The sequence below is a fragment of the Micropterus salmoides genome, unplaced genomic scaffold (genome assembly GCF_014851395.1).
Source record: "Micropterus salmoides isolate LMB-PRFRI ecotype aquatic unplaced genomic scaffold, ASM1485139v1 Ms_hic_scaffold_9, whole genome shotgun sequence".
NCBI lineage: Eukaryota > Metazoa > Chordata > Actinopteri > Centrarchiformes > Centrarchidae > Micropterus > Micropterus salmoides.
Window position 1 is genome coordinate 29,887,237 of NW_024044681.1, and position 21,900 is coordinate 29,909,136.

Here is a 21,900-nt window from a genome sequence, read left to right on the forward strand (position 1 = left end):
TATTTAATCATTTCATACACAGACTTTCTTCTGGCAATTTTCCCCTGAAGACTGAAAAATGTGAAATAAAAATCACCACCTTAATCCCAAATCAACTGTAGTCATTAAATACATTTTGTTTGATTATTTTATAATTGGATCATTTTCATTTTCTCATTGCAACATTAAGATGTTGGGTTTGCTTTATTTCATCCTGAGAAAAAGGAAGGAGTACTTTCTTAACAGTGACTGTTTGTGTCCAAGAATGTGTCAGACCAGTTCGCACTTATGTTTTTATTTGGACTGCGGATCTTCTGTCCAGACTGAGACTTGAGCGTGACTCACTCTCTGTCAGCTGCTGTCTCATGTACAGTATAAAAATATCCATCGCTGTCATCTGAAACTGTAAATAGTGAGTTCATTATCAGTGAATTCCATCATTTATAAAATGTCATGACATTTCATTTGTCAATTATGTGCAAATAAGCAAATTAGAAAATGTGACCTTCAAAATGTATTTTGCTAAACATAAACTGTTAATCTGTGCTGGAATAAAAAATCCATATATATATGTATACATTTATTTTTTTGTCCAGTTAAGACTATATACGATGTAGGCACTAATGTAAGCACAATTGTAATTGTCCTTTAAATCTGACAGGTATCCTCACAACTAATTTTAAGATTCAATTTTAAGATCAAATCACAGTATATGTTTTATGAATGAGGCCTCGAGGCTTTTATATTTGAGGTTTCTTCTGTGCTCCTTTGCTCTTAGTAATGACCATGACAGTGTCTAATTTTACCCCTGACAGACAGACTACTGAAATATTGATCACAACGTAGGTTAAACACTTGGAAGATTGTTAGAGCTTTCTATGAGTAGGAAGCCCAAGAGCAACTTTTCTCAGCAAAAACACTAACTGATGTCTGCCAGAATGTCAAACTGAGACACATTTAGGCAGTTTAGACAACAGTGAACAGGTCTAGGCTGCATGGTCAGAAAATGTGAGTTTTTGTCTAAAATTCTATATTATCTTCGCTAAAGATAGATGAGGAGCAACAGTGTTTAGATCAGTGGAAAAAGGAAGTACTCAGATCTTTTACTTGAGTAAATGTACCAATACAACAATGTAAAAGTACTATTACAAGTATAAGTCATGCATTTTATAAAAAGTACAATAGTATTATGAGCAAAAAGGTGTCAAAGTACAAGCATGATTTCCGCAAAAAAAATGTCCCTTGACTTGTGATTACATTACTAGATATTGCTATTACTTTAGTATTACATTTTACTGTTGTAGCTTGTTTGATTGAACAACTTTATATATTTCGGTAGTTCATCCTAATCCTAATCATAGATTTTTGTTGTGAGATATTGATACCTTAAAACTGTACTTAAGTGCAAAACCTTTACATTAAATTTTTTTTTTTTTAACAGAATAAAGCGGCGCAAGAGCAATAAAATGAACAGAATCAGGGAAAAAATAAATGACACACAGAGCATACACATATACATACAATCTGAGAAGCTTATATTAATTCAGCATAAATTCATCCACGATGTCGACAACCGTGGCATTATGAAGGAGCACTCCTAATTACCACTTCGCATATGAAAAACAACAGAAAATAGCTTGAGTGCTGCGTAGGCGAGGACGGGGGCCAACTGTACTGTAAATGGGCTCAAAAGGTGAAAAATGAAGGTGTGCATCAGCAGAGCGCTCTGTCATCTGTACACATCTGTGTAAATGCAGGGTGATTTATAATTGAAAAGGGCAAATTTGATGCACATAATTTTTCCACAAACTGAATGGCCTGTGAATAGAATACAGGTATAAATCTGTTTGAAAAAGTGGCAGCAAAAAATCTGAACCAAGTTTCTAACAGGGTGGAAAAGATTATTAAAAACTGACACAGCTAATGGCAAATAGCTTTTCTGGTCATTCAGTTGTCTCCGTCATACTTGCAAAGGTGTAGACTCAAATCTTCAAAGGAATAATGCATTTTTACGTACATGTAGTATGTAAATGAATGATATTAGAGGTCTCAAACGTTGCTTGCTGTTGTTGTATTTGTTTATTTCAAATGTATTTCACAGATAACAATACACTTACAAACAAGAAGACATTGTAAAAACAGACACATTGTAAAAATACTGGGACCCTGTCTTTTTTATTAAAAAAAGGCACACTGCTGTCTATATGGAAATGGGTTTTTATTCGTTTTTTTAAGAAAAAACATTTTTGTGTTTTTTTTCAAATTTTTACAAGAACTTATCAGATTTTTATGAGAAAAAAAAATCACAAAGCCAACACTGTTTTTACTACAGCGTTAGCCTCTTCTGCTGCAGAAACACAGAACAAGACTAGTAATGCAGATGGTCTTTACCTATATCCGATTCCTGTGAGGTTTGGATTAGAAATATTGATCCATCAAACATCATGTTGTAGAATCAAAGCTGATAAAAACTGTGGGCTTCCTGCGGACTCCCAGTAGCGGCGCCAGTTATTACTGATCGGTCTGTGTAACTAAAAATGGATTTACATCTCAAGTTCGTGTGGACATCCTCCTTGGAAGAGTCACAAGGACACTGTGTGACACTTTTGGTCCCGTTGCACCCATCTGCTTTCCTTTTCAGTATATATAAGGGAAGATCCTGTAGGGGACACGCCGACAGTAGGTGTCCCACGCTAGTCCGTATTTGGCCCTACACTGTCTCTCATCGCGGGCCTCTCGATGAATCAGCAAGATGGTGAAATATATGACATAGAAGTAAGGCACAAGATGTGAGAATCCTAAAGAAAAGAGAAGCATAGACTGTAAGCAGGAGCAAACAAGTGTAAATTATAAAAAGCCATCCCTTTCTGACTCCTAGCACGTCAAATACAGCCGCTTGGTCAGAGGCTGTAAGCTTCAAACATTTCCTCAACCTAACCAAGTATTTTTGTTGTCTGAACCTATACAAACTGCGACCATTTTATAATGTTAACCACGTTTTTTTATTCACAATGAACAACATGATAATGAAGGTCACCTGACTATGATGAAATATTTCTCAGCAAGCTTTATTTTGCTAACTTGACCACGAATCCCTGGTGGTGCAAAACTGAGGCAAGAGGGTTACCCACAGTGTCATAGTTTGAAGCGTAGAGCCACAGACCAAGCGGCCCTATTTAAGACGTTGAGAGTGAGAACATGTTGAAAAAGCTCTGCAGTGAATACCAGTTTGATTAAGCTCATAATGTTCCAAGTGTTGATTCATTTCAATGGTAATTTTTTGACACCGCACTTTATAGTGTTTTTGAGCATGTACCTTTTTTGTCTGTCAGTCAGGGTCTGGATGTGATCACTGTTCCTTTTTGTCAGTGCAGCTTTCATCCGTGTGGAATATGCTGTCATGATTTCTTTTTTTTGAGCGCATAAATTAGCAGTTTGTGACTTCTGCGGCAGCAATTAAGGCAGAAACTACAGTACATCTCAATTACAAAGGCAGCTACACAGGCTGAGTCACATAAAGTCTGAATACCAATGAGCAGAATGTGTCAGCTGTAACAGAAGTCTGACAGTTCCTGTTTTAGGAAGCGAGATTTCAAGAGAAAATAAGGCAGCTTACAGAGGAACAAAGAGAACAGACTGTTGCTGCCTTTGTTGCTTCTGCATCAGATGCAAACATCACTATGGCTAAGCCTGGTCACCCTCAGTACTTTTTTGGTACAAACCAAAATGTCTCGATAGAACAAAGTATTAGAGACTGTCATACTGTTTGCGTTTTTTGGTCAGGTAGTTCTTGATTTCAAGTAGGGCAGGACAATAAAATAATAATGATAATTAACGCAATATAATTTTCCTCAATAACAATATATCGACATATGGTCAATAAATGTTTGATTTAATTCATCTGAATCACAATGAATTTGCACTTTTTTTTCTATTAATATATTATTTTGTTGAGGAAAAGGGAGTGAAAAAAGATTTTAGTCATGCATATTTTGTCAAAAAAGATTCTATTTTAATTGTTTTGAAAGTTCTACCTCAGATTTGTTAAGTGATCTGTTTGGCAAGTGTCATGTTCTGACCATAAAGAATAGTTTAACCACAATTAACCATCTGGTTTATTCAACTTTCACTGAGGAGCAAAAATCCGCCTTTGCTCGTAGGGACGAACCCACAGACCATTATGACATCATCCCACAGCTCAAAAATATCTATATGAGAGCCCTGTTTACCATTAATATTATAGCAGTGACATGAGATTTGATATGGTATCATTATTAGTAGTTGGAGTGTTAGTATATTGGTATTTTTGATAGTTTCTGTTTCGCTGGTCCCCACAATACATACACTATTAAATTTAATGTTCATTAGTAATAGTACTCCATAAAACTCCTACAAATCAGATATTTGTAAAATGTTTTCTGTTTCATAATTTGACACTTATTTATCAAAACTTTAACATATTTTGTCATACTTTTGTTCTAAGTACTATTTATAACGATAAAAAAAATTATTTTATACTACATTATGTTATGTTATCTTGGTATGGTCTCAACATAACAAATATTAAGGATTTGTTTATGTCATGCGTTTCTTAAAATAATGGGGGAAAAGAATATCAGCCGATTTATCGGCATATAGTACACATCTAGTTTAAATAAAACATTTTGCCAGGTTTAGGCTATTGTATCAATTATTATTATATTATTATTATTTAGTTATTATTTATTTATATATCATTATTATTGTGAAGATGAAACTTTCATAGTATCATCTACGCTGCTGTTTATATTCACACCAGATTCAAATTCAAAAAATACACTGCAGAATGTTCGGATGTAGATAGGTTTATGAATAACTGTATATATTGTTTTATTTTATATTTTACCATATTTTACATTAATTATATGTTGTGTGTAGCATGAAGGAACTACAAATTTTGTTTCGTTATCCAGCCTTGTGCTGTATAATGACAAATAAACAACCTTGTATCTTGTATTATTAAGTTATGTCATTCAAAAACCCAGAAAATATTGACATATAAGAAGCTGGAATTCTTAAAAAATTACTCAAACAAATTAATAGATTATCAAAATAGCTGGCGATTAATTTAATAGTTGACAACGAATCGATTAATTGTTGCAGCTCAAGTATTGATTACATATCCAGCTTTAACAATATGGCATTAGGAAAGCTATATAAGTGAAAACTGACTAAAATGTGAAATGATATGATTAATACTCAGCCTGATGCAAAACGTGTAAAAAGAGCCTTGTGGGGGCTTTTAAGCTGTCTTACCACATGGTAGGGACCACGCAAGGGCCATGAGGAGGTCACCGAGGTAATTCGGATGGCGTACGAGACCCCACCAACCGGACACCAGCAGCCGTTTCCCTGTTGCTGTGGCGATGGTCTCTAGTTCTGCATGGAGTCGTAGAAAATTTAGATAGTTCTGAGTAAAATGTGCTTGGCCCTTTAAAGATCAACCCCCTGTCTCCCACTTCAGTGATGAAAGAGGAAATGCATTTTCCTTCTCTTCATATATACAGCATGACTTGAGATACATTAGAAATAAGCTGTGAAAGAGTGTACTGAAAGGTATTTGTCTTGATTCGGAGAATTAACATTTAATGTTTCATTTAATGAAACAACATTTAATATTAAAAAGACTTCAGAGAAAATAAAAAAAAATAAAAAATGACTAACTTGCAACACTTGGATGTGTAGGGTCTCGTCTGAACTGGTTCTTCTGTGAGTTGGATTTTCTGAAAATATAATATCCAACACCTGATGGCAAAGACAAAAATGTCAACATCACCATCTCTTACCATGAGGCACAACACATTACATGCTAATGAAAAAGACCTGACACATGAATACCATTCAGTGCTATTATAGCTGCTGCTCCGAGTGAACTTAGGGCCTGTGGGTGCACCACCAGGAAGGCAGCCTGCAGGCTGTATGTGAAGGGAACCCAGGCCAGGTCCCCGAAGACCAACATGAAGCCAAAACCATCGTGCACAATGTCCATGGTTGTGAGAACTGCCTCCTGTTATACACACAACAAAGCATGACATTAAATAAAAAAAGATGCAGAGCTAAAAATAGTAGGCTTTTGGTGTGCCAATGTTGAAATGTGTCTGTAGGACTAAAATAAGAAGTATATATAGTATAATAGTAGGATCTACAGTACATCAGTAGCCTTTATTTCTGACTCTGTTGACCCCTCACCTCGTTCCACAGAGCATCTGACACATACAGCAGCTGGAAACTGTTGACCAGTATCATGGCGAGTGAGGGGGAACCACGAAGCTCCACCTCCTTCATCAGCATGCCGAAGTTTATGACCACCTGTGAGGAAAACAGGCGAATACTGATTAACAGCACTAGTTTATTCCCTGCACTTTCCAGGTATTGGTGGACGCATTCGTTTTACAATTAACTGGATCAGATCAGGTCACACATCAAACATCCAAAAATGTACCAGTCACAGCTGTGATGTGCGCATGATCAAAACCCAAATACTGAGGCTGCAATACTTTTCTGAGAACATGCTTAGGAAATAATCAGTGCTGCAGAGATAAAGTGGTTGCATTCATTCCAGATAATTGGCATTTACACTCAGTGGCCACCAAGATGATTGTTGGATTGTTTATTGTGTCAATAGAAGCATTTTTCTTCTGTTTGATTCATTGTATTGTGAAATATTGTTTTACATTAAATTTAAATAAAGACAAGTTTGTTTCTCTCTGAGTTTTAGACACAGAGCAGCATATCTTTCCATCCAAGGTAATAGTCACACAATCATTAACATCTGAATAGACTAAACATTTAATATTCTATTCATAAGAGGCCTGTTACTCTAACTGGGCTGTTGAAACTGAATTACCATGAATAATTTAAGAGACTTAGCCCTTAAAATGTTACATTTTTGGGACGTTAAGAGCAATTGTAATGATGTGGAAAGTCAAAAGTAAATAGTTTTAACATTCAACAGGAAGCAAATAACTCCCACACACTGTCTGTAGCCAGTTGGTGGGAGCTTTTTCTGTCCTCTCCTACGCACCTGGCTTTAAAACATTCAGATGTGCAAAGGTTTTACCGTTCATTCTGTAAATACGGTGGGGAAAAAAACGTAAATAAAAGACTATTACATCCACATTTTCCAGTATGACCCGATCCTTTGACTGTCTTTGTGTTTTTGTGAAATTTGTTTTATAGTGAAGATATGGAGAACCTTGTTGTATTTTTAGGAGTCTTATTTGTAATATTCACTGGCAAAACTATCTTTTGTCTTATGACTCAGACACAGATAACGATGCACATCCCTGTCCTCCAACAAATATCTCACTGGGTCAGGTCATCAGGGAGAGAAGTTTCTGAAAGATTCTGAAACTGCAAGTTATTGTGGAAGATCAGGGGAGAGCAACATCGCCACCTGTTGGTCTTGTTGGGTTCTCTAACAGAGATCGACATCAGTGTTAATTAATGTTTTCAATGGCGTATCTTGAACTACTCAGACTTACAAATAAAGTCAAACATTACAAAAGTATTTTGTTTTAAGCAGTGCACTCCTCACAACAGCTTTGTGTTTTAATACAAGTTTAAACACTTTGATTATGTCACATTTGTTGTAATGTTTGTTCTTCTCCTTTTAAATTAAATACTATTGTTTTACTGCATTATATTCACTGTATGAGAGAAATGAGAGCTAGAACTCATTATATTTTCTGTATTGAGTAAAATATAAATTGGAGGAAAATCAGTGAAGCACATTGCCGCTTAAAATGCCGTCTAAAACTGCCCTTTGCACTTTGCCAGTTACAGCTTCCTAATGTTTGACTTGAAATAGTATACAGTATATAGAAACCTCTTAACCTCAAAAAGTTTTGAATTGAAAGTGAATTGTTCACTCATGCAGGTTAACTCACCCAGCCAATGAGACCTGGTCTGAGCTCACAGAAATATTTAAGGTCAAAGTTTCCAATCCGGGGGTTTAGTTCCCGGCCAATGAAGAAGTCATATAGGGGATTTCCTGGACAGGACAGAGGGATGAATGCATTAAAAAAATCCACAAGAGGATTAGACACAATTCTGTGCTTTCAGTGTTTGCAGGTATATAATGTGACTAAAACATGTTTACAAGTGATCCGTAAAGCTGATGTCCTTCATGTTACTGACCCTTTTCATAAAAAATTATACTATAAATATTTGTACTCAAAAACTGAAAAACTGTTTTTATCTATTACTTTAATTTAATACACTCATATTGTTGAATACAATATTCCTTTTTCACAGCAAACATTTTGACATGCCATGGTAGGAAAAGCACAGCTGTAATCAACAACACAAAGTCATCTTTAGCACTATTAGTTCCTTCTGTGTTTTGATGTCAGCATTGTTCTTCATTTCCCAGAAAGGAGAATGAATTTGTTGCATTCTGTTGCTTCAGACTGTTAACGCATGTGTGCAGACAGATGAACAGTAATGGTGGACTGAGAGCTTCTGTAGTTGAGAAAAACTGTTTTCTCTTTGTTAAATTTTTGACAGAAACAAGAAGAGTCCAAAGCCACATTGTAGGTGTGTGCAGTGCTTTCAGCTAACGTCAGCACAATGACAATGCTAATTCTATATGCTGATGTTTAGCAGGTATAATATTTACCACATTCAAATGTAGTTTAGCATTTTATCACGCTAACTAACATCTGCTACTAACAATTAACTTTTTCTAATTAGACTACACACAAAATACAGTCGAGGCAGATGAGAATGTCATTTGTTTTTGAAGGAATGTTTTCTGCTAGCATGGCATCCATCTCTTTAACCACTTGCTTAGTTTATTTTGCTAAAAATTCATGTTGAATCAACAAGAAGGCTTTTTTAAAATTTGATTTTATGGCATGGCACTGGAAACAACATGTTGTTGCCTTGCTAACTTTTTTCTTTTCACAAACTCAGTGAGTAGAATCTGAACCACAACACTGGGTGCTCAGGTTTTTGCCTTCAGAAGCAGTTCTGCACAGCGTAGCCGCCGTAGCAGGGTCAGCTTACTTGAAAGAGAGTACTCACTTGATGCCTGATGCCTGTAGGCTCCTGAAGAGCTTGGCTGTTAGATTATTACTCACAGGAGTACCGAAAAATAAAAGACTCCTACAAAAGCACAGCATATCACCAGTAACTGTTTTTAAGTATTTCAGGATGGGTACATGGTGATGAACCTCAACTCTCACCTGTGTTGCCCCCCAAAGCGAGTGCATTAGAAGGAGCGAGAAATGAGCGGATGTAGAGGTAGGTGGACAACAGGAATGACACGGCTATTGCACACACTGCCAGAGGCAACAGCAGCTCAAACAGATACCCGAGAGGAGCCCCGAGCCCCAGAAACAACATCAGCAACACACCGCTGATGCACAGGCCATGAAAACCTGAGGGAGAGAAACAAAGTAAATGCTGTAGCCCGGGGACAGATGTACTGTAAGCAGACGGACAGAGGCTGCTATATAAATAGATAAAGTTGGAAGAGGTGGAACTTCAGGGTGCATAACTTAAGCAAACTTTAGCTCGAGGTCAGACACTATTTACTATATAATAAATAAAATGGCAGTTGCAGTATTAGATGTTCCAGAGCACAACTATGCGTTGTTACTCACAGTACAAACAAAGCTAGACATTGGTCAACAACATGTCACAAAATTTAACATATTTTAAAATAAATAATCACAAAAACTAAACATATGATGTGCTACAACTCTCAATTGTACTCCTTCCCCCCCAAAACACAACAATACCATTGATGGGATACTTGAGACGTGTTCCATCCCTCAGCACTAATCCTTCGGACACCTGCAGGTAAATACGCTCATTTTTTAATCTGAACATGTAAAACATATCCTGTGTTTACATTAATAATTGGAACAGAGTCATAGGCTCAGTCAAAGCATATAAGACTTTTCTGTATGGTGATAAAAAAGTCTTGTCTCTTTACTCTGCTAGCAGTGGATACAAAAGTCAACTAATCAAAATGCTATGGCTGGTGATACAGCTGACATTAGATCACTACAATAATATGCACTACAGAAATATGCAAAATCACATATAAAATTATGAATTTATGACTGATTAAATGAACTCACTTAAAGTGATACTATATTACTTTTGTAAGATGAAAAAACACATTCCTCCTCCTAACAAATTAAAAAAGGAAAATTAAATGCATTATTACTCAATTCATTACACTTACACTAGACATCTGACTTGTCTTGGTCTGGTGGTATAGCATGTGGTGGCTAATGTTTAAATCAATGTTTGACATGATTAAGCAATTTGCTGACTTTCTGTCTTTTTCTATCTTTTTTTTTGTAGTTGCTCATGCTCCTGTTACACTACATTTAGCATGTCAGGATAAACATGAAGATGTCATTAAAGGAATAGTTTGACATTTTGGGAAGTACACTTATTCCCTTTCTTGCAGAGAGTTAAGAAGATCAGTATCACTCCCAGATGTAACCTGCGAACTGCTCCAAGAACCGGGCCAAGAAACAGTCTGGCACATAACTTCCGGCAAGTGTCTTTATACTTCAGTTTTTGTACGGATTAAATAAACAAGATTTAATGTGTTCATTAAAAAGCTTTAGAGGTGCTAGTTGGGGGATTTTGGAACCTCTGAACAGCCAGGCTAGCTTTTTTCTTCTGTTTCCAGTCTTTATACTAAGCTACGCAAGCTGCTTAGGTTGCTGGCTGTAGCCTTATATGAAATTTATTTATTTATTTTTTTGTCTTTTTACTGTAAAGCACTTTGTGACCCCTCTTGTCTGTGGAAGGTGCTATATAAATAAAGCTTACCTACTTACTAAGAGTGGTATCAATCTTCTTATCAAAATCAGGGCAAGAAAGCCAAAAAGCGTATTTCCCGAAATTGTCTAACTCAGTGGTTCTCAAACTTTTTCACATCAAGGATCCCTAAATTGACAAAAGTTAGACCACAGATCCCCATTTGACAGGATTGTTGTCTTTTGATATTTTATTACACAAAGTGTATCAAACAAATGCAAGAATAGTCATATTTTTCCCAGACCCCACATTGAGAACCACTAGTCTAGCTATTGCTTTAAAGCAGCTGACTCAATAGAATAATGGGAAATGACGGTAAATTTAGTATTCACTGGGTATTTTGAAGTGAGGTACTTATCCATAGTTAGTGTATTACACCTACAGTAGACGGTGGTCAGCGCGCCCCCAGTTTGGAGAAGCAGATAGGAAGAATAGGAAAGAATCAATATCAGTTTATTGCACACTATATTAAGTAAAACACAAGCATGCACCATCTTTCAAAACTTGATAAACGTGAAGTTTGATTTCAGTCTGATCTCACAACTTTGACCCAAACAGCTGCTACATAAAAAGGCTGTCTGACAGCAAGGTAAAGTGGTGAAAATATTCTTAACATAGTGTACACTTAAATGGATACAGATTTTTTTGTGTGTCGCTAATACGTTTTTTTGCAACAGCACAGCACTGCTCTGCTTCCCCATACTCGGGGTGCGCTGACCACTGTCTACTGTAGGTAATACACTGACTATACATAAGTACCTCATACAACCTGACTTCAAAATACCCAAACAATCCCTTTAACAATTTCTTTCGTTGGTTTTTAATTACAGTTTGCTTGGATTCAGGGATAGGGAAATTTGTCAGTGACTGACAAATTGGAGCCATTTGGCCAATAGGTGGCGCTATAGCAGCAGCATTTAACTACAAAGGAAGGAACCCTTGTCTGTCGGTCTGTCGGTATGTGTGTATGTATGACTGTCCTTCACACATCTCGAGAACCGTTCATCCGATCGGCTTCACACTTGGCAGTTGAGTTGCTGAGGACCCAAAGGAGAGCAAAGGAGAGCATTGTCCAGTGTGGAGTCGATCGGATGAGTGTTTTCTCGAGAAAGCTGCAAGCTGTTCGTCACCACAGATGGTTTTAGTTTAACTTTGAACCAGGCGTTTCATACCTTTCCTAATGGCATCAAATAGAGGAGGGCATGAAGAGCGATCCATCCCAGCAGAACCACGAGGGCCAGAGGGTCCCACAGCTGGTCAGTGGATGGGAGGGAAGGGGGCCACTGGAGCACACTGGCCTCAGGGGATCGACTTACACTGATCAGGAACAGCACCGTCAATGGAAGAAAGATGGGAATACATATAGCACCTGAGAGATGATTACAGATAAAAGTGAGATAACCGGGTGTGTTTAGACAAACAACATTAATGAGCCAGAAGCACTGAAATTATAAAAAGAAGTGAAGCTGCATCGCAGGAGAAACTTAACACTCGACCAAAGAGATGATCTAATGTACCAGATTAATATAGCCAATGCATGTTGTAAATAATTACGCATGTTAAATATCTGCGTAATAGCATTACAATTAGATTAGTATGACAGTATGGGTAAAACAAAACGAGTGCTTTGCTTCAGTACTGTCAGATCTGTAGTCTGCAGAGAGCTGAGCAGTCGTGTTCAAAACATGATTTCACTTTAAGAACAACTGGAAAGCAAAGTGGATGTGATGCTCACATTAAGGAACACAACAGGATTTGAAGCACCATTAACACACACACACACACACACACACACACTGTGCCGTATTTGTCATTTTATGTCTACAATGACAAATCTTACTTGGGTAGTTGTGATGATTCTCAGTTGGAGCTATAATGAAGATTCCTGTTGTGATGGAGTTCCTGCTGTGAACTTTCAAGTGATCTTTACTGCAGCGAGTTTTGTCATCTAATTATTGCTATTATGGCAGCAGTTTTATAATCTACCAAAGAGGCTACTAAAGAAATACCTGATTTGAGCAGTTTTATGAAACAACAAATATCATTATGACAGTGTCTTGATATTCCAAAAAGTAAATTGGTATTTAATGCTCTTTTGTAAGTTGGCTGTTAAGATCACTGTCTTTTATTTCTTGCTTTCATAAAATCTGCTTTAGTATACGAGGAAACTCTTTAAGCTCTTAAACATGTTTCACTTGAGGTTCACCTTCAACGCACAGTAGTTGGCACAGACAAACAGTATTTACCTGTAAGCAACACAGTGTGAGGAAAATTATTTGCAAAAAAACTCACCCAGGGTTCCTCCAAATTCCCTCTCTGTGTCATCTGAGGATTTGGGCTTGAGGGCTTGACTGTTTGGCCTCATTATTGGTCTCCTGTGATAATATTAACGTAGATATATTTCAGTTAGTAAAACTGACAGGAGTAAGCCAAAGATTGAGATAAGTAAAATCAGATTTTGTAGTGTCAACCTTCCCCGACAATTACAATAATCCTTAGCATTATCTGCAGTAAAACATATTGACATTTCAAATTTTTTATTCCTCTTTAAACTGACAATAAATGGTTCAGCGTCACCACTGACCACTACAAGGATATTTCTTAATTTGTAATGAGGTTACACAGTCCTCATTACAAATTAAGAAAAAATCCATGTTAACAGCAGTGGTGCAAAGTAACTAAGCACATTTACCTTGAGTTCTGTACTAAAATACAACCATGAGGTATTTATGCTTTACTTAGGTATTTCCAATTTGTTATGTACTTTCTACTCCATTACATTTATCTAACAGCTAGAGTTACCTGTGACTTTGACTTTACATACACATCATATGACCAATGTGTAAACCATTGTGTGTCATTTAATATATAACACTTTGAAAGATGCCAAAGCATGCCTGTGTCAAGACAGGTTTTAAACGTTCTTGAAATACTTAAATCGGCTGTTATTTTGTATACTAGTGTTGTATTATAGCGATTGCAGTAAGAAATACAGAGTCAAAGTTCAGGTCAAACTGCAGTTAGTTCCTGTGTCCATGCAGTAACATTTTCATTATGAAACGTGAAACAGAAGGCCGTTTATCTGCTGGATTCCCTGCTGATGCCAAAATGACCTGAGCGCCAGACAAAGAAAGAGAGGCTTTGCAGAAAGAGTAAACACCATGCAGCTGTTTGTCTTGTAACGCAGTAAATACATTGTCTTACCGGTGTAAAGCACGGAGGTGAAGACGGGACTGTAACGTAATTCTAAAGCATCCATCCAGTAACCTGCAGATGGAAACGCCCCCGAAATACGTTTCACAGAGCGAAGTTGTCTCTCAGCCAATCAGATCCCTCCGGAGTCATCAGAAGAGGGTGGAGAGAAGAGGGTTCAGCCAATCAAAACAGCTCATCAGGTGGCGACAGTCAGCCGCATATTGGAGTAAGGAATGGGTGGCAAATGTTGTGAAACACACCTGAATTATAGCAATCTCTCGTTATATTGTGTACCTTTCTGTTAACAGTAGGGGGGAAAAAAATATTCTTTCTACATGTTTTTAAATTTGCCCGTTTTAGCAGGAGACTGTGTTGAATGTAAATTAAGACCACACATGTTGAGTCATACATTCATAGCTTTTATTCTGGACATAAACATTTAAATCACTCCAAAACATACCATCTATCTGTGGAAGACATGCACAGAAAACAGCATTAACTAGCCTGAAGGCAAGAGATACCATAAATACGATGTAGTTAGTTTAGTGTTAGATGTGAATTACATAATCAGATGACGTTCAGATTGCAAATTATTCAGCAAAAGGACACTAAAAGGATTTATTAATACATGAGAGTTCCACGGGACAAAACTTTTGTCTTAAGTCACTCAGATTTTGTATTCACATTAAACATGTTTTCCTTCAAGGGGAGCATTTACTCACTCTACTCTACTTTAGCTGGTATCATGGATAATTCATTTTGTTTCTGTCTCTGCAGATAGAAGAGATCAGAGGGGTATATCTTCTCATATCTTATGGTTTGTAAATTACTATTTTAATATTAAACCCAAAGCACTAGAGGCTCATGTACACTTTGTATGGGAAGTGCCTGGAATGTAATGTAGATCAATCCCCAAGTCACTTTCAGTCAGTGACTTAATCTTCTTTACAACATAACAGCCAAGTGTTGTTTCATTTCCTTTAGTGTTGGAAGATGTATTCATGTTTTTACAGTAGTAAAAGCGCTATTAATTCAACACAAGAGAAGAGACTGTTAATGCAGAGATTCATCACTTCTTCATTAAGGTCATCAGAGTTACGCTGACTTGTGAGCATTTACATCTTCACAAATGTTTGAGCATTAGTGCACAACATCATTTTTACAGTATATTTCAATCTGGATCAATAAATTTAACATTTAACAGTAATTATGTAACATGTTTAAATTTGGATGCATGATTCCAGTGTGTATTGTAATTCTGTTATTCTTTTTTGCGATACGTTGTTTGAGGCTGGCTGTGCTGCACAGCTTTAACCTCGTTCACAGATGACTTCGATCACACTCTGCTCCATCGGGGCAGGATCCAGGCAGCGGTGGGCGGAGCTCCCCACTATCTCATCCAGCAGGAAGTGTACAAGGTTCTCATCGGTGACGAACCGCCACAGGTACATCTGCAGGTAGTGGCAGTCAACCTGGATCTGCTGCAGCCCGTAACGGCCAAAGGTGCGCAGGCGGACACACTCCAGGAATGTCTTTAAACTGATTTTGATAATTCCTGTAATCACAGACACCTGGGACAGTAGAGGGGTGTGTGAGAGATGTTTTTCTAACGAAGACTACACTACATCATAACAAAGACCTGCACTCACCTTGTTGAACTCTACTGAGCTGAAGATGTCTATCCTCTCAGAAAACAGCTTGTGTATGTTGTTCAGCAGACTAGTATCCATGGGAGCACTGCAGGCAGACAAAAGACTAATCACTCAAGCTAATCCACAATTAAAACAACCTTTTTCTTACGATTAAAGACAACTCAGTAACAACTGTCTTACTTGAAGTGGAAGTAAAGGAGGTAATACAGATTAACTGCCTGTGTGTGTTTGTATGCCTGTCACACACAATATCTTACCAAGCCACTCCTACAGGTGCATTTCAGTTTCAATTTTTTTTTCTTTTCATAATTTAAACCCTAAAAGTGAAACTTTCATATATTCTAGATTCATTACACATGAAGTGAAATATTTCAGGCCTTTTTTTTGTTTTAAACTTGATGATTACAGCTTACAGCCATAGTCCTTAGTTTAAAAGCTACAACTCATGAAAATCAAAAATCCATCTTAAAATATTAGAATAAACAATGTATAATACAGACATGTCGACCTTCTGAAAAGTTCTAAAAAAAGGTTAATTTATGCATTGCTCGGGGCTCCTTTTGCATGAATTACTGCATCAACGCAGCGTGGCATGGAGGTAATCAGTCTTTGGCTCGGCTGAGGTGTTATGGTAGCTTTGATAGCGGCCTTCAGTTCGTCTGTTTTGTTAGTCTGGTGTCTCTCATTTTCCTCTTAACAATACACCATATATTCTCAATGAGGTTCAGGTCAAGTGAGTTGGCTGGCCAATCAAGCACAGTAATACCGTGGTCAGCAAACCAGTTACTGGTGGTTTTGGCCCTGTGGGCAGGTGCCAAGTTCTGCTGGAAAAGGAAATCAGCATCTCCATAAAGCTTGTCAACAGATATAAGCATGAAGTGCTCTAAAATCTCCTGGCAGACGGCTGCATCGACTCTTGATAAAACACAGTGGACCAACACCAGCAGATGACATGGCACCCCAAATCATCACTGACTGAAAATACTGGACTTCAAGCAACTTGGATTCTGCGCCTCCCCACTCATCCTCCAGACCTTGCTTTCCAAATGAAATGCAAAATTTACTTTCATATGATAAGAAGACTGTGGAACACTGAGCATTAGTCCAGTTCTGTTTCTCCTTAGCCCAGGTAAGACGCTTCTGACGTTGTCTCTGGTTCAGGAATGGGATGACACTAGGAATGCCACACTTGTAGCTTATTTCCTGGACCCATCTGTGTCTGGTGGCTCTTGATGTTCTGACCCCAGCCTCAGTCCCTCCTTGTGAAGCTCCCCCAAGTACTTGAACCAGCTTTGCTTGACAATACTCACAAGGCTGTGGTCGTACCTGTTGCTTGTGCTCCTTTTCCTACCACACTTTAACCTTCCACTCGAGTTTCCATGAATATGCTTTAATAGAGCACCTGTGAACAGCCAGCCCTTTCAGCAATGACCTTCTGTGGATTACCCTCCTTGTGGACGTCCCATGATTGTGATTGTGTGTACTGAACCAAAAGGCTCTTCTCAGGTCGACATGTCTGTGTTATACATTCTTTATTCTAATATTTTCAGATATGGATTTTTGATTTCCATGAGCTGTAAGCCATAATCATCAAGACTGAAACAAAAATATGGCTGAAATATTTCAGTTAATGTGTAATGAATCTGGAATATATGAAACTTTTTATATAAATTTACCAAAAAATGAACTTTTTCCACATCACAATATCATTTTCTGAGATGCACCTGTATGTGGACAGTTTATCATCTCTTAACTCACTTACTTCAGACTTTTCCCTCTTAAATTACGCCTCTTGTACATCAGAGTAATGACAAAAACTCACTAAATCCAAAACGTGCTCATTCAATCCCTGAGTCTGATATGCTAAATACGTTACAATAGGTTCATCAAACCAAAACTGCTAGAGGAGTGCACTTTATTTCATCAGTGTGTTTGCAGCCAATTTACCTTGGAGTGTAGCTAGCAGCATAGCGGGCTTGCTGCCTCGAGCTGCTGTAGACAGAGAAAGTCCTTTTGCTGGAGTCACTGCTGTGTGCCTTCCTCACACCTTCTTCATACAGAAGACCAACCTATGGTAGAGCACAGAGGGTTCACAAGACAGCCTACTCATACATGGTGATGGAAGCATAATGAGTGGACTTAATGAAGAGATTGTGATTATTCAACTCTGACCTGCACATCAATCGAGGTGGTGTCCTCTACCACTCTCTTCATCACAGCACGGACATTTCGTGGCTCGATGGTGTTAACCCAGTCTCGTGTTTCGACGCTCTTTCTTAACATTTGGGAGATGATCAGGCCCTGAACCTGCAAAAAATAAAAAATAAAAGTATTTTTCCTGCACTGCTGTCTCTGTTTTCCTCCAGTAAGAAAAGTAACACAGTGAATGTTTTAGGTGAAAACCTACCTTTACATAATGATTGAGTAGTTTCTGTGCCGCCTCCCTGGCTTCTGCACATAAAGTTGTGACAGGTGTTACGGGACTGTGGTGCTGAGAAAGTACAAGAATAAGAAGGCCTGTATTTAGATGGCAGTGTAACAGCTTAGATTTCAGGAGTGAAATAAGTTTATTTTAAGGTGGCTTAACAAAATACATTCAAAAACATTATAGATATGGTATATTTCTCAGGACTGATGCATTGAAATTCAACTTTCAAACACCTATCCGAAGTGAAATACTGTATTTTTACAGTGCAATATGGTCTTTTGTGCATGCTGCTGCATTTATAAGGTGAAATGCCATTTACCTGCACAAGGAACTGTTCATCTGTCAGAGTGAGTATGTAGGAGATAGTAGAGGTCTCATAGTCTAAGCAGAGGCGAGACAGCAGCAACAGGAGGGCCGGAGGAGTCGAACCTCCCTTGTCTCCCGCGCTCTCACAAAACTGCCGAGAAGACTGGCATACAAACTTTATGAAGCTCACCACCAAGCTCTCACGTACCCCCTGGCTGCAGAATTCACCCTACAAGGAGAAGACAGACAGAAACAGCTGTACAACTGCAGAAACAAAGAAATTATAGGAATAGGTCATACCAATATGAAGTCACAGTTGCTTTTATTTAATTACTTCCTGTGTGTTTCAGTCATGCTATGCTACTATGTAGCTCACGTAGGGTAGAGTAGAAAATAATTCTGGGGGGCAAACTGTGGATTTACTGGCAAATAAACAGAAAACTATTCACCTTAAAGTACGGCTTGTTGGAGAAAGTAATGTCCTTAGCTGTAAAGAGATGCACGGATGCCAACACTGACTTAATCTGATTGAGAATAGAGGCTGACAGAGAGGAGAGGAGCTCTGGCAGGCTGGTCGGAGCATCTCTGCCGGAGGCCGGCCCCCCCAGATGAGCTCCGCCTCCAGCCACTGAAGCACTGGCCACAGAGAGCCGAGGTGTCGCCAGGGCCTGCCTCACGTCTGTCAAGCTGTCCATGTAGAAGCTCTGCAGGGCGGAGAGGTACTGCTTGACTCGCTCTGTTGCTGCCCGTATCACAATCTCAGTCCCCTGATTTTGCACGGCGGAGCCTGGCAGCAGTTTGGCCACGGCCTGAAGTCTGCGGTGGAAGCGGTCGAGTGCGCGGACCAGGAGAGAGTTATCCGCGACCCCTTTCTCCTCTTGTATCCTCGCTCCACCAGCAAGAAATATCGAGCAGCCAGATCATCCACAAAGGCCTGCAACTTACCATTTGCCATCTGTGGAATATTTTTGGATGCTAGCTCGCCCGTCTGAGCATGGTTTATAAATAATTCTTGATAGGATGCAATTACTAAACATAAGCTGCTGACAAATTCATTGCAGCCTCTGTCGATGAATTCCAGTATGTCAGTGTTTGAGGTGGGAGAAGGTATAGTACTCGTTTTAGGGGAGTTATCAGTTGGAGATCCAGCGGCTGCAGTAGATGACAGCCTGTGTGCAGAAGCATCTTTCATGGCTGAGGCAGACGGGTACGGTCTTATCTCTGCTTCCAGACCCTGGAGGTCCAACTCAAGTCGAGACCGCGCATGGCTCAGGAATTTATCACAGAGCTCTTCCGCTGGCTCATCCAACTGCAGCAGCAGCTCCACACACTCTGACAAATCTTTGGAGCTGGACCCACCATCCCTGTAAGAAAACAAAAAAAACATTAGACACAAATAAATCTCTGAAATTCTAACAGCAAAAAGGATTTTCTACAGGCAATATTCATTTTATTTTATTTCTATGGTTGATAAAATCTGGGTGCACTCCTTAGTCGCATTTCTTTCTAGCAGGAAAGGTGACCTTCAGTGTTATGTTCCCTCACAGTGGCGTCTGTAATCTGAATATAGGTTAAGAGATTCCCACCTGAACTTCTGGCGAAGCTCCTGTGCCAGCTTGTCCATGATGGCGTGACAGTCGTCCTGAATTCCCTTGAAGGACGGCAGGTGGCTGTACTGCTGCAGCACACAGCGGGCACGGCGGTGGGATCTGACTGCCTGAGCGTAGGCCTGCAGCTCCAGACACTTATTTAATCTAGCAGGCAGTTCAAACAAAACTGCAGTTTCCTTAACAGAGTGTGAACCCCTGAGGAGAAACACGGCAAGACACAAATGTGAAAATAATCATCATGAAGTCCCCCACAACGATTCAACAAAACAAGCTGACAAGGTGTTTGGGTCTCACCTGAGAGTTTTGTAATCTGCGCATGCTGGTCTTGAAGAGTACCACTGATACGAGCACTGAACTCAGTGATTGCTGCCATGTTAGCGGACAGGCAATCCATTTCATCCTCCATCTTTTTGAAATCATTCTTCATCTTTCTTATTGTGTCTGGAAAAGACAAGGAAAGACGGTTCAACTATCCGATATGTGCAGTTCAACAAAACCTCACAACTTTTCAGCAGTAATTTAACAGCGAGTGAGACGTCCCCTCACCTGTGGCAGATATGAACTTGTTGTAGTTTTCATACACCAATGTCTGCATGTCACTGTCTAAAGAGCGGATCTGCTTGACCATGCAGGTTTCCTGGTCCATCAACTCTGCAAGGGAGCACTCTCTTCTGAGCTGCACAAAACACACAGTCAAACTTAAAAACAATACATGTAAAAACACAAGGTCAAATGGCTCACTCGAGTATATATTTGTTATTCATGAAGTAGCTTGCTGCTAGTAAATGTGAATACATACAATCACTACCATTCTCCAGCAAACAGCTGTGAGAACAGAGTGAAATATGTGTTATAGAAGTTTCTGTATTTTACTGGTGATTTGCTGTATACTGTGGTTAAAATGTCCAGTCCACTTAATTCTTTTCCATCTCCATGAGGTGTAATAACAGTTGAATGAGTGCCGGTTACTGAATGCATTGTTTGGTAATGGAAAACTGAAAAAAAATGCCAGTCGGATTTGTGCTAGTGTATCTTTTATTCTAAGACCTCAAATCAGATCACAACTGCCTGCATTTTTACAGGTGTCCATATTCCCAGGCACACTGAAGGATACCTTCTGGTGTGTCATCGCTTTAAACTGCCTGCTGGTGATCGTTGTGATGGGAGACACTTAGATTTACTTTCAATCAAATATTATCATAATTTTTAATCCTCTTATTTATAGGATATAGAAAAGGTACCAGGCCTAGACATTTAGCAGCTCCAGATTACACTGATATTGACAGCTGCAACAACATGCAGTGTGGAGGCCATTATGTCAGTTGTATCACTGTGGAAACGGTTCACATCACAGCAGTGGTCCCAAACCTTGTTGAGGAAGTGCTCGGGGTCAAAATGCGGCCCGTTGATGTCGCAGGGATCCAAGGACTCCGGCTGCTCCTCGGGCTTTCCCTCCTCGTTCAGACCGTAATAGAGCTTCAGCATGCCGTGCACCCTACGCCTCCTGCCGGGGCCGGAGTCCTCCGACACCGACACCGAGTCGTCCGCCTCTCCGTCCATACTGTACGCCGGCCAGCTAAGAAATGTACAAATGAAACGACGATAAACAAAGATGACGAGCGTCCAGCTGGCACGAGAAAACTGACAACCACTGCCTAAAAATGTTAATTTCTTGCTTCAAAGAGACTGATATTCGCGTAGCTTAGCTGGCTACTCTTAATAAGACAGCTTTTCAAAATATTTAATTACAGAAGGTTATTTTTCTCCTTAAACACAAGCGCCTAGCTAAGCTAGCTTGACAACGTTACAATTTCCGGGTTTGCAGCCTATCCGGTGCTACGTCGTCAAAGAGCGTGTGTGTAGTCAAGAGAGTTGCCTACTTGCGTATCGGATCATTTTTATA

The 21,900-nt window shown here is 39.0% G+C and overlaps 2 protein-coding genes across 2 annotated transcripts; both read right to left on the bottom strand.

Moving 5' to 3' along the window:
• Positions 1 to 2,039: 2,039 nt before the first annotated feature.
• On the bottom strand, positions 2,040 to 14,087 carry tm7sf2 (transmembrane 7 superfamily member 2). The gene is made up of 11 exons (XM_038708501.1): positions 14,011 to 14,087; positions 13,099 to 13,181; positions 11,979 to 12,175; positions 9,765 to 9,819; positions 9,207 to 9,401; positions 7,908 to 8,011; positions 6,208 to 6,327; positions 5,857 to 6,025; positions 5,683 to 5,763; positions 5,275 to 5,397; positions 2,040 to 2,777 (listed from the first exon to the last, which is right to left on the bottom strand). The coding sequence occupies exons 2-11, from the start codon at positions 13,169 to 13,171 to the stop codon at positions 2,617 to 2,619; spliced, it is 1,278 nt and encodes a 425-aa protein (XP_038564429.1). The 5' UTR covers positions 13,172 to 13,181; positions 14,011 to 14,087; the 3' UTR covers positions 2,040 to 2,616.
• Positions 14,088 to 14,399: 312 nt separating this feature from the next.
• Positions 14,400 to 21,843, bottom strand: vps51 (VPS51 subunit of GARP complex). Its single transcript, XM_038708930.1, is given in 13 exon segments — positions 14,400 to 15,572; positions 15,651 to 15,738; positions 17,601 to 17,722; positions 17,826 to 17,960; positions 18,061 to 18,144; positions 18,401 to 18,616; positions 18,837 to 19,276; positions 19,279 to 19,751; positions 19,974 to 20,160; positions 20,163 to 20,192; positions 20,292 to 20,438; positions 20,544 to 20,673; positions 21,366 to 21,843. Coding segments are annotated over 13 exon segments (2,505 nt in total). The 5' UTR covers positions 21,558 to 21,843; the 3' UTR covers positions 14,400 to 15,311.
• Between the last annotated feature and the right edge of the window lie 57 nt (positions 21,844 to 21,900).

Excerpts from the sequence above, each read along its gene's own strand:
- tm7sf2 (XM_038708501.1), bottom strand. The coding sequence starts at position 13,171 with ATGAGGCCAAACAGTCAAGCCCTCAAGCCCAAATCCTCAGATGACACA. Across the intron at positions 9,402-9,764 it reads TCTCAAGTATCCCATCAATG|GTTTTCATGGCCTGTGCATC; the intron begins GTATTGTTGTGT and ends TCTCTCCCTCAG. Across the intron at positions 6,328-7,907 it reads GACCAGGTCTCATTGGCTGG|GTGGTCATAAACTTCGGCAT; the intron begins GTGAGTTAACCT and ends TTTTCCTCACAG.